This window comes from Palaemon carinicauda, chromosome 25 (genome assembly GCF_036898095.1).
Source record: "Palaemon carinicauda isolate YSFRI2023 chromosome 25, ASM3689809v2, whole genome shotgun sequence".
Classification (NCBI taxonomy): domain Eukaryota; kingdom Metazoa; phylum Arthropoda; class Malacostraca; order Decapoda; family Palaemonidae; genus Palaemon; species Palaemon carinicauda.
In genome coordinates this window covers 13,838,668-13,854,526 of record NC_090749.1, presented here as the reverse complement: position 1 = coordinate 13,854,526, position 15,859 = coordinate 13,838,668, and the positions used below count along the sequence as shown (strand labels likewise).

The following is a 15,859-nucleotide window of genomic DNA, read 5'->3' as shown; positions in this document are numbered from 1 at the left end:
ATTCTAATTTTTCATCTCCCCTTCTATTTTGTAACATATAATCTTTTAATCTATACATTACCCTTTTGTTAATTCATCGATATCTCATTTATCTGTTGGACTGGGTAAGAGAGCGAGTGTCTTGTAATTACAGTTAGGTTACAAAGAAAGTAGAATAATTCCATTTTGAGTTTCGTGGGCTCCTGGACCTCTACTATATGGTACATTGATTCTTGTTCTCTCTACATTTGTTTTCTTCTCTATATACTTTATACAAGAACCAAATTTTCTTCCAAATTTTCAATGGAACTTGTATATGCCATAACTGTTCTGGGACAAAATATCACCGTTTATGCTTCATGTTATTGAAACGGATCTACTAAGATTTCATGAAAGTAGTAATTTTCATACACATTGTAAATACAACTGAAGAAGGTTAAAATACTAAAGAGACACTAATGATTAAATATCTAAAAATTTTAGAAAGAAATAAATAGAATGAAAGTTCTCTTCCTGACCGTTGCATGAAACAAATCCCTCAGTCATCCCGAATTCCCAGAACAGTTGATGGTCGGATTTCAACCATCTGAAAATGTCGACGTCTGTTGCAGTCCCAAAATGAAGGTATTTGAAGCAAGGCACCTGAGAATGGAGGCTGAGACAGTTGGGTATGATTAGCCCGTGCATGGAGAGAGAGAGAGAGAGAGAGAGAGAGAGAGAGAGAGAGAGAGAGAGAGAGGATAATTAAACCACTTTGCGACAATTTTACTGAAAGAATCTTTTGTCTTTTGAGTTCCTAATGCAGATCATTCAAAGCCACAATAGTTACCCCGCCCCCCCTCTCTCTCTCTCTCTCTCTCTCTCTCTCTCGTGCAAAAGCAATTTTATTGTTCCATGTAATCCCCGCAAAACATGAGTGATCGAGGGATCCAGGCTTCGTTTCGCACATGTGTCAATATTCGCTTGATTGATGAAAGGCAAAACTGACTTTTGTCTGAGAGAACAACTCATTCCAGGAAAGATAGATTACAAACAAGATTTTCATTTCTGCAGCAGTTGAGATATTGACATATATCGGAAAAAATGGCTTATGAATACATTTCCTATTTTAGGTAGCATAATGAAAAGAGGATGGAATGAAGGTTGTGAAAGAAAAAGGGAGGAAAATGGAAACAGGAAATCAAGTGAAAGTTCTCTTCTTTCAAAAGGCAACATAACTCCTTGCAAGGGAATTTTACATTAAGTGGTCTAAAAAGATTATTTTTTTTTCTTACAATTTATATTTTCAGATTATCCAATAGATTGCATTTCATAATATAGGAATATTCTGTATAGGATTCCCTGTTCCAGTGATAATAACATGTCTTTATATAAACTCTTAGAAAAATCTGTTATTTTAATCGGAAATTCTCTGTAAAAATATACTGTTCTCAACCGTATTTCAGAAAATTATAGGCCACCGTGATTTTACCTTACTGTGTTATTGTCCTTTACTGGTTGGTGAACTTAATATCACTCGTTTACGTCAATATATCCATTTATAAAAGGGTAAAAATCCTAGAATAAGTGTTGCCAGACATTTACCGTTTTTATATTGAACATTTTTAACAGTGTACATATGGATTACACTACTTTTATCTATCTATCGATATATATATATATATATATATATATATATACACGATTCTTTAAGTGTGGCAACCAGGCTGCCCTTACTGCATCCAAATTTTTACTTGTAAAAATTACCATTGAAAGAAAATAAATTTTTAGTTGAATATAGTTTAATTAACATAATTGTTTCTATAATGCCTAAAAGGAACTATTTTTCACTTAAGAAACTTAAAACCTTTCCCGGGACCTTTGTAGAATCATTATGACTCCATGCCCAAACTTTGGAGTTTTATATTATTTAACCTATTCAATATCTGAATAAAGTCCTCTGGATGTTTAACGTGTGTGGAAGAAAAAGTCCTTCGAAAGGGAGATAGCAAGTCCGCCAATCATTTTGATATGTTATAGATGAAGTTTGACGCAAGGGAATAGAAAGTCCTTTGTGTTCTGGGGTTGGGGGATGGGTGTCGTAGAAATATGTAAAGGACAGGTTTATTATTCTTAACTCTTCCAAGAACTTAATGTCTTTTATATTGTTGTATATTTTCCCAATAAATCTAAAACAATTGTAGTGCAATTGTATTACGGGGATCTTTGGTATAGGTGGTGTCATCTTGGAAAGGATGTTGAGCTTTGTTGATGATACACAGCTCTTCTGTTTATAAAGAATAACGACCCTGCCGTCTTTATAGGATTCGGTTAGGATGATGTTTTCTGATTTATATAATAGGAAAAAAAAAATTGTGAAGGCTTATATAGGGAGATGATTTTTACCTTTATTTCGGTCGACAAAAATCCTTTTAAGACAAATTTTAACTTTTCATCATTTGAGCCGCTATCAAAGCACAAGGTGACTCGATGCTTAGCTCCAAAGGTGGTAGCATCCCACCAAAGTCAACGCTGACTTGCTTGTGTAACAGGTAGGACAGTTTTGTAGACACTTCGTAGTGCAGGAGAAGCTGCAGCCCCAGCGGCCCCTGTTATGGAAGCAGGGATGGACTGTGGGAGGTTGTCTGGGACTATTCCAGCTACAAGATTAGAGTTAGTTAATTCACCATTATTATTCCACTGTTTTCTTTGCGACTTGCAGACACGAGCATAATGACCTACCTTCTGACAGTTGGAACACAAGGCTTTCTTGGCAGGGCAGTGGGATCTGGGATGTAGGGTTCCTCCACAAAAGAAGCCCCTCTGACCACTGACGGTGGCAGCACACTCACTTGGATTTGTGGAGTCACTCATTTCGATCAGAAAACTGTTGGGATCCGTTTCAGGTTTTGCCTCTTCATCTATCAATGCTGCCACTGTGGTATTGGTTTCACTTGCATAAGATGCCGAATGCAGTTGAGTCATTTCCAGTGCACAGGCTTGTTTCACAGCTGAGGATAAGTCCAAGGATAAGTTCTCTAACAGTCTCTGTCGGATTGCATTAGATGCCATACCCGTGATGTATGAATCTCTGATGGCCAGTTCTTCAACCTGAGCGGCTGTACAATCAGTGAAGCTACATTCCGAGGCTAGACATTTGAGGCTATCCAAAAAAGCATCTAGAGTCTCGTCATTCTGTTGCTTGCAGGTGGCTAATTTGTATATGGCAAACACCTCTCTTTTTTGTTTCATAAATGTAGCCTTCAACGGGCTTATGGCAGTGGCATGTGTGGTGGCACTTTTAATTATCTTTAACAGTTTACAAGGTACGTGAGCAAGAAGCAAGGCCAACTTATCTGGATTTAAGTCCGGGTTGATGGCCGCACAGAAGGCCTCAAAGTTATCATACCACATAATCCTTTTGCCCTCCACATCGGCTGATTCTGGGTCCATGTCAATTGGGCTGGGCATTAGAAACTTGTGCATGGTGAATATTAAGCCGAATAAATTATGGAATACCAAACACAGTTGCTGGAGCGTTGGCTTTATTCGGCTTAAAGTGGTGGCAAGGTGTTGGCCAAGCCGGTACAGTGTTAGAGACTCAACGTTGCCAAGCAAGCATACAAACACAAGCAGTCACTATTACCAATTCACACTACACTGGCATGAAAAATTAAATACATATAAAAGAATTAAGTGGCCTTCATTATTTGTTACAGTCAACAGAAAGGAAAATATTTACAAACTTAAATTAATGAGGTAAGTAAATTAACGAGTTACTCAAACACAAATCAGTCAGTTTAAACATCCAATGTGGTATTACCGTTTGGAACAGAAAGCAACGCATCGACCCCTTTTACTAATCATTAGTATTTTCCATAGGTAAAGCGCACATACGAGAGCTCAAGAACACTTTCAGGGTAGAACTTGCTGGCTAAAAATGCTTGGTTATAGATTTGCCCTTGTTTGTTAAAGGATACCTCAAATATTACGTCCTAATACATCTCTTTGCCTATCAAAGTAGGGGCTTAATCTTTCTCTAAAATTGTCAGGGTGTGAGTTTTATGGACGACATGACCAGATGAATTTGTGAATGGTTATGAATGATTTTACAAAGCTTCAAATTTCATGATTCCATAAATCAATGGTGTCTGATCCGGTTCGAAGGACCATTAAGAATAGAAGTTAAATTAATGTGTGGGAAATGATTCTAGGAAAACCTTCCCACTCTGATTTCCATATTCTGGCTTGGAGACGTAGAGCGCCAACTCTCTCACATTAAACAGACCTGGGAGATGTAACAAACACTTTTTGCTAACCATACACACGTTTCTTAGAGATAAAGTTTTAATCATTTATATCATGAAGGGTAGCATTGGAATAAGTTTATATTTATTAAGAAATAAGTTCACATTAGACCTGTTAATATAGATATCTTTAACCAACAAGAATTAAGTGATTCCTTTTGCAATGATGTAAGTCAAAATAAGAGGCGTTAATATTCCCCCTGGAGTCAACTTGAAGGTTTCAAGAGACTGAGAGGAAAGAAAAGAGATTCAGTTTATAACCAATTGCAAACTACAAAAGAGAGAATTTACATTTATTACTAATAGCGAAGCCACTTTGTAGTAACTGACTACATTGATGTAGGCGAGAGTTTTCATTCAAAAAGATTCTTGATAAGGTTTTTCTTTTACTTCGAAGTAGATATTATTCCTTACAAGTAGATTAATTGGAGACGCACCATACACTGAAGGAAGGAACCCAATTGTTACCACGACCTAAAATTACTTGAATTGGAATCAAGCCATAATAATATCCCAGTCAAATCCGGTTCCCTTTAGGATAAGCAATAAATCACAAATGATTTTGCAATATGGAGGAGGTTTCTGAAGTTATCATCAAGAAATGATCAATTAACTGGGTCCGACTGATTCAGGTATATAAATATCTAGGTAGGCTACAGACAGTGTTGCCATTTCAGGATGATGTAATAAGTTGCAAGCTCAATACTTTAAATTTCCGGTAACTTTGTATTGTATTACTGGGTGATATTTCAAACAGAAAATATATGCTTTCCTATAGTATATAACGTGATTTAACCGAATTTGATGTTCATTTCAATCGGAAACAAACAGATCAACCAATTAGGCTAACTTTAAGTTGCCGAATTGGTTGCTGTTATTACGGATGAAATGAAGGTGAAAACCGGTTAAATCACGTTATTTCTTACAGGGAAACATATGTTTTCTGTTAAAATGGTTAAATGTAATCACTGGTCTCATATATGTTGTGTTAAAATATTTAAATATAAGCATTTTTTTAACGGTGTCACTTCTCTTACGAATATACTGCGAACGATAACATTAGCAACGTTACCAATAATACACAGTGTTACCAATGTTGACGTATGGTACACAGAGTTACCAACGGCACGCAGACATTACTAACGATAGCAATGACAGATATTTCCATTCGTATTTTAGATAATTTTTCCATATAACTTTTACTCAATATATAAAAAGTACAAAAGGGCACATAACCTAACAAACCCACCTAACCTAGTCTAGTAGTATGACAGGTCTCAAACCTCAGGTATTTACTGAAAATGGTAAAATTCTCCATGGTACGAATGATACACAGAGTTACCAAGAGAGCGTATTTTTTTTCTATAAGAAAAAGTAGTTTTTTTCCTAGGTTATATTGCCCTGTAATACACTAAAATAAAACCAAAAATGTGGCACAGAACCTAACAAACACACCTAACTTTGACTTGCCTTTACAAAGAAGACGTCGAAACTTGCGGGTCACGGGAGTCTTCCATGGGGGTAGACGACTTTTTCCCAAAAATGTACCTTTATAGGAAGTAACAGTATAACCACAACGACGTTTCTTTTTGGTTTTAGGTATGGTGGATTCGGTATTGCAATAAAACACGTGACTGTCTTTCCTGTAAGATAGAGGGGAATTACACTTGGGGCACTGCAAGCGTTGAGGAATTACATTTTGTGATTTCAGGAAAATATCAACATTAGCAGAAGAATTATAAAAATCACCATGGAATTTAGCAAATGCTTTTAGTTACGGAATACTGCAGCCATTACAAGTAGGGTATCTATAATTTCCTCCATCGTAAGAAAACTTTCAATCAATCAATCAATCCTCCATCGTAAAATACGAAAAAATAAATCTCACTTTAAATGATGGCCACCTGACTTGTCCAAAGGTTACAAAGGAAAAGGGCTTTGTGGAAGAGGAAAGAAAAGACCACTCAAAGAGACAAAAGGAAGGGGGTAGGGAAATATCAGTTGTCAACCCCCTTGTGTAAACTTTGAATACGTAGCAGTTCCTGATTGGTTAACAGAAAAATAAGGGAATCTAGAGGGTAAACATAAATGAACTGGTAGGGAAACTAGTCCAGGGAAAGTATTTATGTGAAACTGGGGCCTGAAAAGGAAATAAAAACAACATAGGAAGGTAAAATGGAATGAATGATAAATAATATTGAAAGGAAATATAAAATGAGATGGTTTTGCTATAAATGAACTGGATAGGGAAACTAGTTCAGAGGAAGAATTTATGTGAAACCGGGTAGTGAAAAGGAAATAACAAAAGAAATAAACCCAATTTAGGAAGATAAAATGGAATGAATGATAAATAATATTGAATGAGAATATAAAATGAGATGATTTTAAAAGGAATAGAATAATTAAACGAGTAATAAAATGGGAAAAAGCTTCTGCGCAGGGGGGAAGGGTTTCTGGTAGGGTGAAACTGGTATGCACGAACGAACGAACGTACGGGTGCTAATGTTAGCATGGAATGTTAACATTTGATCTACATCAGACGTTGGCAGCATTGATTACTGTATTTTTTCATGACACAATCTTTGCAACGGCGCCTCCAATGTTTATCCAGATATACTGTTTAGTATTTTCCTCCGATAATTATAATTTCAAGAAGGTAATGTATAGTGAAGAAAAGGCTTGTTTTACGTTTATATATCGATTCCCCAGTATGTTTTCCCCACCCAAACCCCCGAGTTCTCACTGGGGTTCCCCCATTATCAGAGGATATAGATGTATATATATATTTCTGAAACTATTCATTTGCGACGGGAACGAGTGTCATTTTCGAAGAGGGCGTAATTTTTTCTATAAGAAAAAGTAGTTGTTTTCCTAGGTTACATTGCCCTGTAATATACTACAGTGAAACAAAATTTCCTCTTTGATAGAATTTCTTTGAACAGTTTTTGTTTAGCAACTTTATGAATCTTATTTTTACTTACATCATTGCAAAAGGAATCATTTATATTTTATCTGATAGAGATATTTATGTTAACAGCTCTAATGTGAACTTATTTCTTAATAGATATAAACTTATTTCAATGCTACTCTTCAAGATATAAATCGAATTAAAACTTTATCTCTAAGAAACTTGTTTATGATTAGCAAACTATGTTTGTTGTATCTCTCAGGTTTGTTGAATGTGAAAGTGCTGGCGCTCTACTTCTCCAAGCCAGGAATTCGGAAATCGGGCCGGGGAGGTTTTCTTGGAATCATTTCCTACTCATTTATTCAAATTCTAAATTTTAGTTGCCCTTCGAACTAGATCAGACACCAATGACTTGTGGAATCATGAAATTTTTGATCTTTGTAAATTCATTCGTAGCATTTGGTCAAGTCGTCCATAAAACTCGTACACCGGCCATTTTGGAGAATGATTAAGTCCCTACTTTGATAGGCAAAGAGATGTATTAGGACGTAATATTTGTGGTATCCTTTAACGGACAAAGGCAAATCTATAATCAAGCATTTTTATCCGGAAAGTTCTACCCTGAAGGTGTTCTTGAGCTCTGGTATGTGCGTTTTAGCTATGCAAAATACCAATGATTAGTAAAAGGAGTCAATGTGTTGCTTTCTGTTCCAAACGGTAATGCAACATTGGATGTTCAAACTGACCGATTTCTGTTTAAGTAACTCGTTAATTTACTGACCTTATTAATTTAGCTTGTAATTACTAACATGTCTGTACCTATTTATAGGTGTGGTTATCTGGAATTGTTGACTTTAACAACCAATGAATGCCACTTAATTCTTTTGTATGCATTTAATTTTTCATGCCAGACCATAGTATTTCCTTTGGATTTGCTTATACCTGGAGCTACAAAAATACTGTTGGTACTTATATAAGCATCATTCAGAACACACGGATAAAACAAAAATAGTGAACAAACCATTTGCTCTCTCTCTCTCTCTCTCTCTCTCTCTCTCTCTCTCTCTCTCTCTCTCTCTCTCTCTCTCTCAATCTAACGGAATTGCCACTGTAAATGAGGAAGAAAATAATGTAACATTACAATAGTTTTTCACAATTTGCTATCTTTTCTTTCTCCCTCTAAATCTAATATTAAAAATTTGTGAGATAGTTTTCGTAAAGATAACAGTTTTTATGGAATCTTACAACAGAATAGAAGAGCAGATCTCCCTGGTTCCCTTTAAACATAATTAAAAAAAGACCAAAGGTCATTATAGAATAAGAAGGATTAAAAATGCATCAGTTATTAACATATAAACTTAGATAAAGGGATAATATAGAATTACATTTCATTTAGTCCCCCTTGAAAGCCGAGACAGAAACGAAAGAAAACGGTGTTGCAAGTTCTTCTATTTTCTGCAAAATCTATAGAAAATTGTATAAATTAATCATCATTATAGTCAAACGAAAATAAAGTTTTCACTTTTATATTCTATCTTTCAGTTTCTTTACTTATTAAATAATGATGGAGCAGGAAAGGCTTTCTCCAATCTCATTGAACGGTTAATATTACGCAAATTCCTGACGAGTTTGATCAGAAGGAAAGATATTTTATCATCATAATGATATGTTTTCGAATATATTGGGTTATTTAACGTTTTAAGAATTTTGTTTGTGTTTATAATTTTTTCTCCATAATTTTGAATGAAAATCTTCATATCATATGGAAGATTTAGTAAAAATTTACATATATAGTTATAGAAATAGAAACCAGAATTTTAAAAAGAGCCTGATCAAGTAACTTGGGTTAGAGGTTAATATCAAAGCCAAGACGTCGTTGTTCGTTACTATTATTGAAAACCCTCTTGACTGAAGGGTTGGCTAAACAACCATTCTAATCGTGATTGCTCGATTCTTTAGCGTATTAGGTATATCAACGGAGCTGTTAAATATACTGTATATAATGTTTTTCCTTGTTACCTTTCCTCACTGGACTATTTTCCCGTATTTTCCCTATTGGGGCCCCTGGGCTTATAGTACCCTGCTTTTCCAACTATGGTTGTAGCTTGGCAAGTAATAATATATATATATATATATATATATATATATATATATATAATATATATATATATATATATATATATATATATATATATATATAAAACTTATTTCCTACCGCTATCTCTACAATAAAGGGGTCGTTTGCCTGACAGGATCCATATTTCTAATAGCATCAGGCATAGTATTATTCTGACAGAAATTCTGTCTTCGATTCTTGGACGCCTCTGAGATATTGTTGCTGTTTCATATGTGTATTTGTGTGCAAGTCTGTGTGTCTTTGTATCTGAATGTTTCTTTTTTCCAAAGCTTTGTTGAAATGGAATTTTCCTTATGCAGAGACGAGACAATTACCAACAGTCTGACGAATGAGTGTGTCTCCACTCAATCAACTCTGAGTTCTCCTCTCCCTCCCATTCCACTTCAAGTTTTAATGAACAGACGGAGACACAAAGAGGAGAAGGTTTGTGTGTAAAACCATTTGAACAGGAATTTATTGTCCTGAGTTACATAACAGGAAGAGTAATTCGGTTAATAAAGTATAAGAAGGATAAGGATAGATCGAATGAAAAGAAGCCTCTAATACTACTATAATACTATAAATGTGATTCTCGTATCACAAGGAAGGATGCTCATATGACACCGTTGGTTATTTCCTCTCCATCACTCGAAGACATAAGATTTAAAGACACATTAATCAAGATATGTAGTTGATACTCGAAGGAAAAGACATAGTTATCTCTCGTGAAGGTTTATAGCGAGAGGGAAAACATACATATCCTCTCTTAAATGTTTAAAGGCCACTCATGAATGGCAAAGACAAGGGACAGTACAATGCCCTAGCGAGTTAGACAATGCCCTGGAGACTGACCTTATATACATATGATTAGTGCCCAAATTCAGACCCTTTCTACTCAAGCTAAGACCAGGGAGGTCCAGGCAATGGCTACTGATGACTCAGCAGGTTGACCTATAGGGTCCACTCAAACATCCCATCCTTAGCTCACAATGATGGTGACTTTGCAGACAATACAAGAAACTACCGAGTTTAAGCAGGTCTCAAATCCCAGTCCAGAAGATCGCTAGTCAGAGACTTTCCAATAGCACAACTGTCCTCAGAGTCTGAATAAGCCTTTATGGATCCCATACTTTACCTCTGAAGCTACATAGTTGTGCAGTGAGGAAGGAAGTTTTTCAAAGACTACCGGAAAGTGGAATCATGTAACATTCCTTACCTTTATTTGTGGACAACTGTTTTGAAGTGAAACTACACATAGTGATGATGTCAAATAACTCATTTCTTTCTTTCCTTCTGGTTATAAATGATATGGAGGGTATCCAGTGTCTCCATTTGGAGTAAGAGAATAGAATTATTTCATATTATTTAATGTTTCGGAAATTTATCCCCAAATATTTATTTTATCTATTGTCTGATCTTTCCTGATAATATACTCCTATGCAGAAAACTAATTAGGAAAGAACCTTGGAGAAATACTCTGTAGTCAGTCTTCTACAAAAGGATTTTATTGCTTAAAATTATAGAAAATTTTCTCACTCATTAAATCATGGGAAATAAGAGAACAAAAAGTCTATATGTTTAGATGGGATAAAACAGTTTGTATGAATGTGAAAAAGGTGGGACTAATCCGCAAATATATTGGAGAATTTGTTAAATACATTTTCTTTGACTTTTAATCTATTTCATAATAAACTTTCACTGTTGCCTCGATGTAGGGTCACCTTTGATTAACGCCCAGGAAGCCTCTCGTACAAAATATCCAAATCCTTCTTACAGTCCTGAGTATGAGCCTCGCAACCCCATACCCTCAACGAAGTAATGGAAAAAGACACTCGGTAATCAAGCACCACATAATAAATAGTAATTATGATCCCCGATCTCTCTCTCTCTCTCTCTCTCTCTCTCTCTCTCTCTCTTTGAAAGTTTATTATGTAGGTGTTGAGAAGATACCCACATTTCAACGAACGTTTTTATTTATTTGTACTCTCTCTCTCTCTCTCTCTCTCTCTCTCTCTCTCTCTCTCTCTCTCTCTCTCTCTGGATGTTTTTCATGTCCGTGTTGAGAAGAAACCCACATTCCAACGACCATTCTTATTTATTTGCAGGTTACCTACTCTCTCTCTCTCTCTCTCTCTCTCTCTCTCTCTCTCTCTAAAACCCATACATACGCAAACACATATGGTTTCCTCCTCTATGAGTTAATATTCATATCTTCAGGAATAGTAACTTTTTGGCAACGAAAGTGTCTCGTTATTATTGCTATATCTCTTAATTTAAATGAGAACCAGTCTCAGCAACAGAATTTATTCAAAGCGTAAACATAAATAAAAGTCTATTTTTGTCTACTGGGATATTCTTAGGAAAGAGGTTTGCAATTGAATTTCCCCTCCCCAATTGGATTGACCTTCCAACAATTCGATCTGTCGGTTCTTGCAGTCCAGATGTCCTTCGAAGGAGAGTCAGACTTATTTCCTCTGGTTTTATCAGACATGTCATTGTTATTTGTCCACCATAGCATTATATAAAAGAAAACGTAAAAAGAAATCTTGGAAATTTATATATAAGACTTTATTTTCCATAGGCAAACAAACAGACAGCCATGTCACTAATACATCCTTACTCAATGACTTTAGAATACTGAATGAGTCGTATAGTTTTGTAGCATTTCCTAGAGTCATAGATTATTATTAAAAGAGGACATAAATTTACTGACTGTTTGCCTGTGCCAACATTCCCCCAAAACAGTGGGGCAATTAGAATTTTAATTAAAATGAAATGAGACTGACGCTTTTATTCTTAAAATCATTTAAACCTCCGAGGAATTAAATCCCAAAATGCTTTGATATTCAAGGACCCATTGAACACGAAAAAAGCGTAACATCAAACAGCGTAGAAGGCATTGATTTGTAGACAAGGTTATATATGGTCATGCAAGGATGTATGATATTTGCTGGAACAATCATGTATAAAGTCATTTCCTCCATAGTTATACATACACACATACATACACGAAAAAATACATTTCGAAACAGATGGTCCTATGACGCAAGCATAAGTATAATTGTAGGTTGATATGAGTACAATTAGAACATGAGTAATCATTTCATTACCAAATTATTCCTTGAAATGCCCCCCCCCCCCCCCCCACCCTCAATGCCCTTATCACCTAAGATAAAAGCAAAAAACAAGAACCAAATAAGTATGTATTGTTTCCGAGTTGTAAACCAATGGTCGTTTTGAACTATAATGATATCAATTATGAATTATGTCATTAGAAACAAGTGTTTATGAACGAGGATACACACACACATACAGAGAGAGAGAGAGAGAGAGAGAGAGAGAGAGAGAGAGAGAGAGAGACAGAGAGAAGATGAACGGACCTTTCCATTTGTTGCAACTGCCACCCGCCTTTCCTCCATCTTTTGTCACCTGTAGCTCTTAAGAAACCTCTTAGGAAACACGATGCATATTAAGGTATAACGCATTTCCCAAGAGATCATGCCCCCCCCCCCCCCAAAAAAAAAAATCCACACTATATGTGTGTTCTATTTGTATCAAATCAAATATCTGACCACTTACTTTTATGTTGTTGACTTCTGCTGTGCTATTTTCTTTATTCCTTTTAACATGAAGATCCTATTTTTTGTTTTAATCACATCAATTTTACTTTTGTTATCTTTAAAAACCGTGTTGACTTTGAATGTTTATATTTTCAGCTGTTGCTGATAGTTATACTGTAGGTGTTCAGGAAAGTTGTGTTGATTTTTTTTTTATACTTTCATTTCTTTAATAGAGTTTCTCTTTCATTGTTTCACCCTTTTTTTGATTTTGTAGTTTTTATGTTCCATTATCTTCAATTGCCTAATTCTTCTGTGATTTGCGGATTTTTCTGTTCAAACGAACGTAAAATCATATAATTTTTTTGGTTTTAACAGCCCACAATAACAGAGATGTTATTCTCTCGTTAGGGTCATGGTGGTCTATTGAAAACGTCCCTGCCTGCCGATCCGCTAGACTTGGGTTTGAGTCCCACTTAAGCTCAATAATTTCTTTAAGTGTCCTCAACCACACCATGCTTGTTATCTAAGGATGGGTGCTTTGGGGGAACCTGCTGAGTCCTTAGCAGCCATTGCCTAGCCCTCCCTGGTCCCATCTTGGCTAGAGAGGGGACTGGGGCACTGATCATAATGTATATATGGTCAATCTCAAGGTCATTGTTATGTTAGCAAGGGCAATGTCACTGTCCCTTGTCTCTGCCATTCATGATTGGCCTTTAAACCCTAAACTTATCAGAGTAGAAATCATTAATGTCGTTGGCATAAGGAGAGGCTAACCTCACTAATGAGTCTACAACCCTTTAATGGGTGTCCCTCTTCCTTATATCCATTGCATCAGCTTTCTAGAGAAACATTTTGAAAGTAGTATCACTTACTGATATTCGTCTTTCAGTATGGACGATGCTATGTCTTATATGATATATTGATACTGACATTTATACCCAGATATTATCATGTGTTTTATACAACAAGTTGCGATGCAAATATTGAAATGGCTTTATAATTCCAAAAGACATAATTACAGGAATACTTGTTTTGTCTCTATAACTAAACAAGAGCCATACTTATTTTATTCACGACAAATATCCCATAGACAAACACATGCACATGCAATGAAGGCTGGATTCAGAGAGCGTCACAATGTCACTCGTTGATGATATTTCTTGTAATGAAAACTGTATAGTCTTCCTCTTGTCTTCTTTCATCAATCTTGATTCTTATTGTTTTCGTTTTGCATTTATTCATTGAATGTTCCTACGGACCAGGAAGCAAGAAGGCAAGGAAGGTATTGGTATGGTAAGAGAGAGAGAGAGAGAGAGAGAGAGAGAGAGGAGAGAGAGAGAGAGAGAGAGAGAGAGAGAGCAAATTATCCTTAGTTAATTTAATGAGATTAAATTTTCTGAAAGGGATTTAATAAAGAGAACATGTTATCTCCTTATTATTCCTCCCCTGAGTGCTGGAAGGATCGAAGGATATTAGGGTTTGTGACTGAGAAACGTCTCTCTTTAGTGATTCCTTCATGACCAATGAAGGAATACCTTAATTGACTGTTGGTGTCAAAGTCTGATTGACATTCATTGTATTTCAAAGGAATCAAGAAACACTTTGTAAATTCGAGGAATTGGAAGAGGGGATATAACCATCTTTTACTTTTGATATTATTATTCATTTAGAAAGTTTTATCTGTTTCAGTATTTATCCTTTTGATTTAGAAATAAAGAGAGGCTTCAGAAGATGAATGAATTCTATCTGCACAGAGGATGAGGTTGCAACCTCCACCCCCGCCCCCGCCCCCCCCACCCCACCCCAACATACCTTCATTGCCGCTTTTCCAAAATGAAAAGGATTTATTCATCATCAGTTATTTTTGTTTATTTCCTTTATCGATAAGATTCTCTTAGAAAATTTAAGTTGATCTTGTAAACAGGTAACAGTTCATTTACTTTTTTTCCTTTAGAGTTGTGTCTACGTGGAGGATGGTAAGCTGACGGAGAGGTCATAATAAACACCCCACCCCACCCCAACCCCCAAACTACCAGTTATACCATAACACACACATTCACACACAAAAGAAGTATCAGATTAAACGTATAAGAAATAACTCTCTCTCTCTCTCTCTCTCTCTCTCTCTCTCTCTCTCTCTCTCTCTCTCTCTCTCTCTCTCTCTCTGAAGCGAAGCTTAAATTCTCAGAAAAATATGAAAGAAACAACAGTTATACATCCATATCTCTCTGCTTTATATATGAACACTTACATAATTAGTAAACCAATGCATACATACATGAATCAGTACAAACGCACGAGTATACACACATGCATCCATTAGTTAATAGAATGTATACATGGATGCATCAATTGAAATCAAGTTGCTGTTTAGAAGGAATTTGTTGAGGTTTTCTTCTGCTGACTTGCAGCGAACTCTGACATCTCGAAGAAGAAGAAGAAGAAAAAGAAGAAGAAGAAGAAGAAGAAGAGAGAGAGAGAGAGAGAGAGAGAGAGAGAGAGAGAGAGACCCCCCACGGGGTTGTCAGTCACCCATATATCATATTAGTTATTTAGCAACGATTGCATTAATATAACTTTAACTGCTGATAAAAGCCATTGAAGAACAACAATTTCTCAGTGAAGTATCCATTAAAAAGCTGGTCGCACACTATGGAGAGAGAGAGAGAGAGAGAGAGAGAGAGAGAGAGAGAAAGAGAGAGAGAGAGAGAGAGACTCTCGAGTCTCTCTCTTCTGATAACCATCGTAGTACACTTGTTCATAACCTAGTGATCTGGGATGCATATTACTAAACATTCCTAAATACACTATTAAGAGGCCGTCCGCTATGTCCAACATTTTTTTTCTAATAATTCACAATTAAAGAAGGAAAGTCTGCCCAAAAACTACTCGAAGGCAATTTGCCTCTACACCCGAAACTTGACTGAGTCCCGAGGACAGTTGTAGTCAGCGACGAGTCATCTTTTACAAACATCTATTTGCAGAAAGAAAAGAAACAAAATCGATACAG

At 36.0% G+C, this 15,859-nt stretch overlaps 1 protein-coding gene across 1 annotated transcript; it reads right to left on the bottom strand.

Annotated features, from left to right (window-relative positions):
• Nucleotides 1-2,484: 2,484 nt before the first annotated feature.
• Nucleotides 2,485-3,444, bottom strand: LOC137618872 (uncharacterized). Its single transcript, XM_068349076.1, has one exon. The coding sequence runs from the start codon at nucleotides 3,442-3,444 to the stop codon at nucleotides 2,485-2,487; it is 960 nt and encodes a 319-aa protein (XP_068205177.1).
• Between the last annotated feature and the right edge of the window lie 12,415 nt (nucleotides 3,445-15,859).

Excerpts from the sequence above, each read along its gene's own strand:
- LOC137618872 (XM_068349076.1), bottom strand. The coding sequence starts at position 3,444 with ATGCACAAGTTTCTAATGCCCAGCCCAATTGACATGGACCCAGAATCA.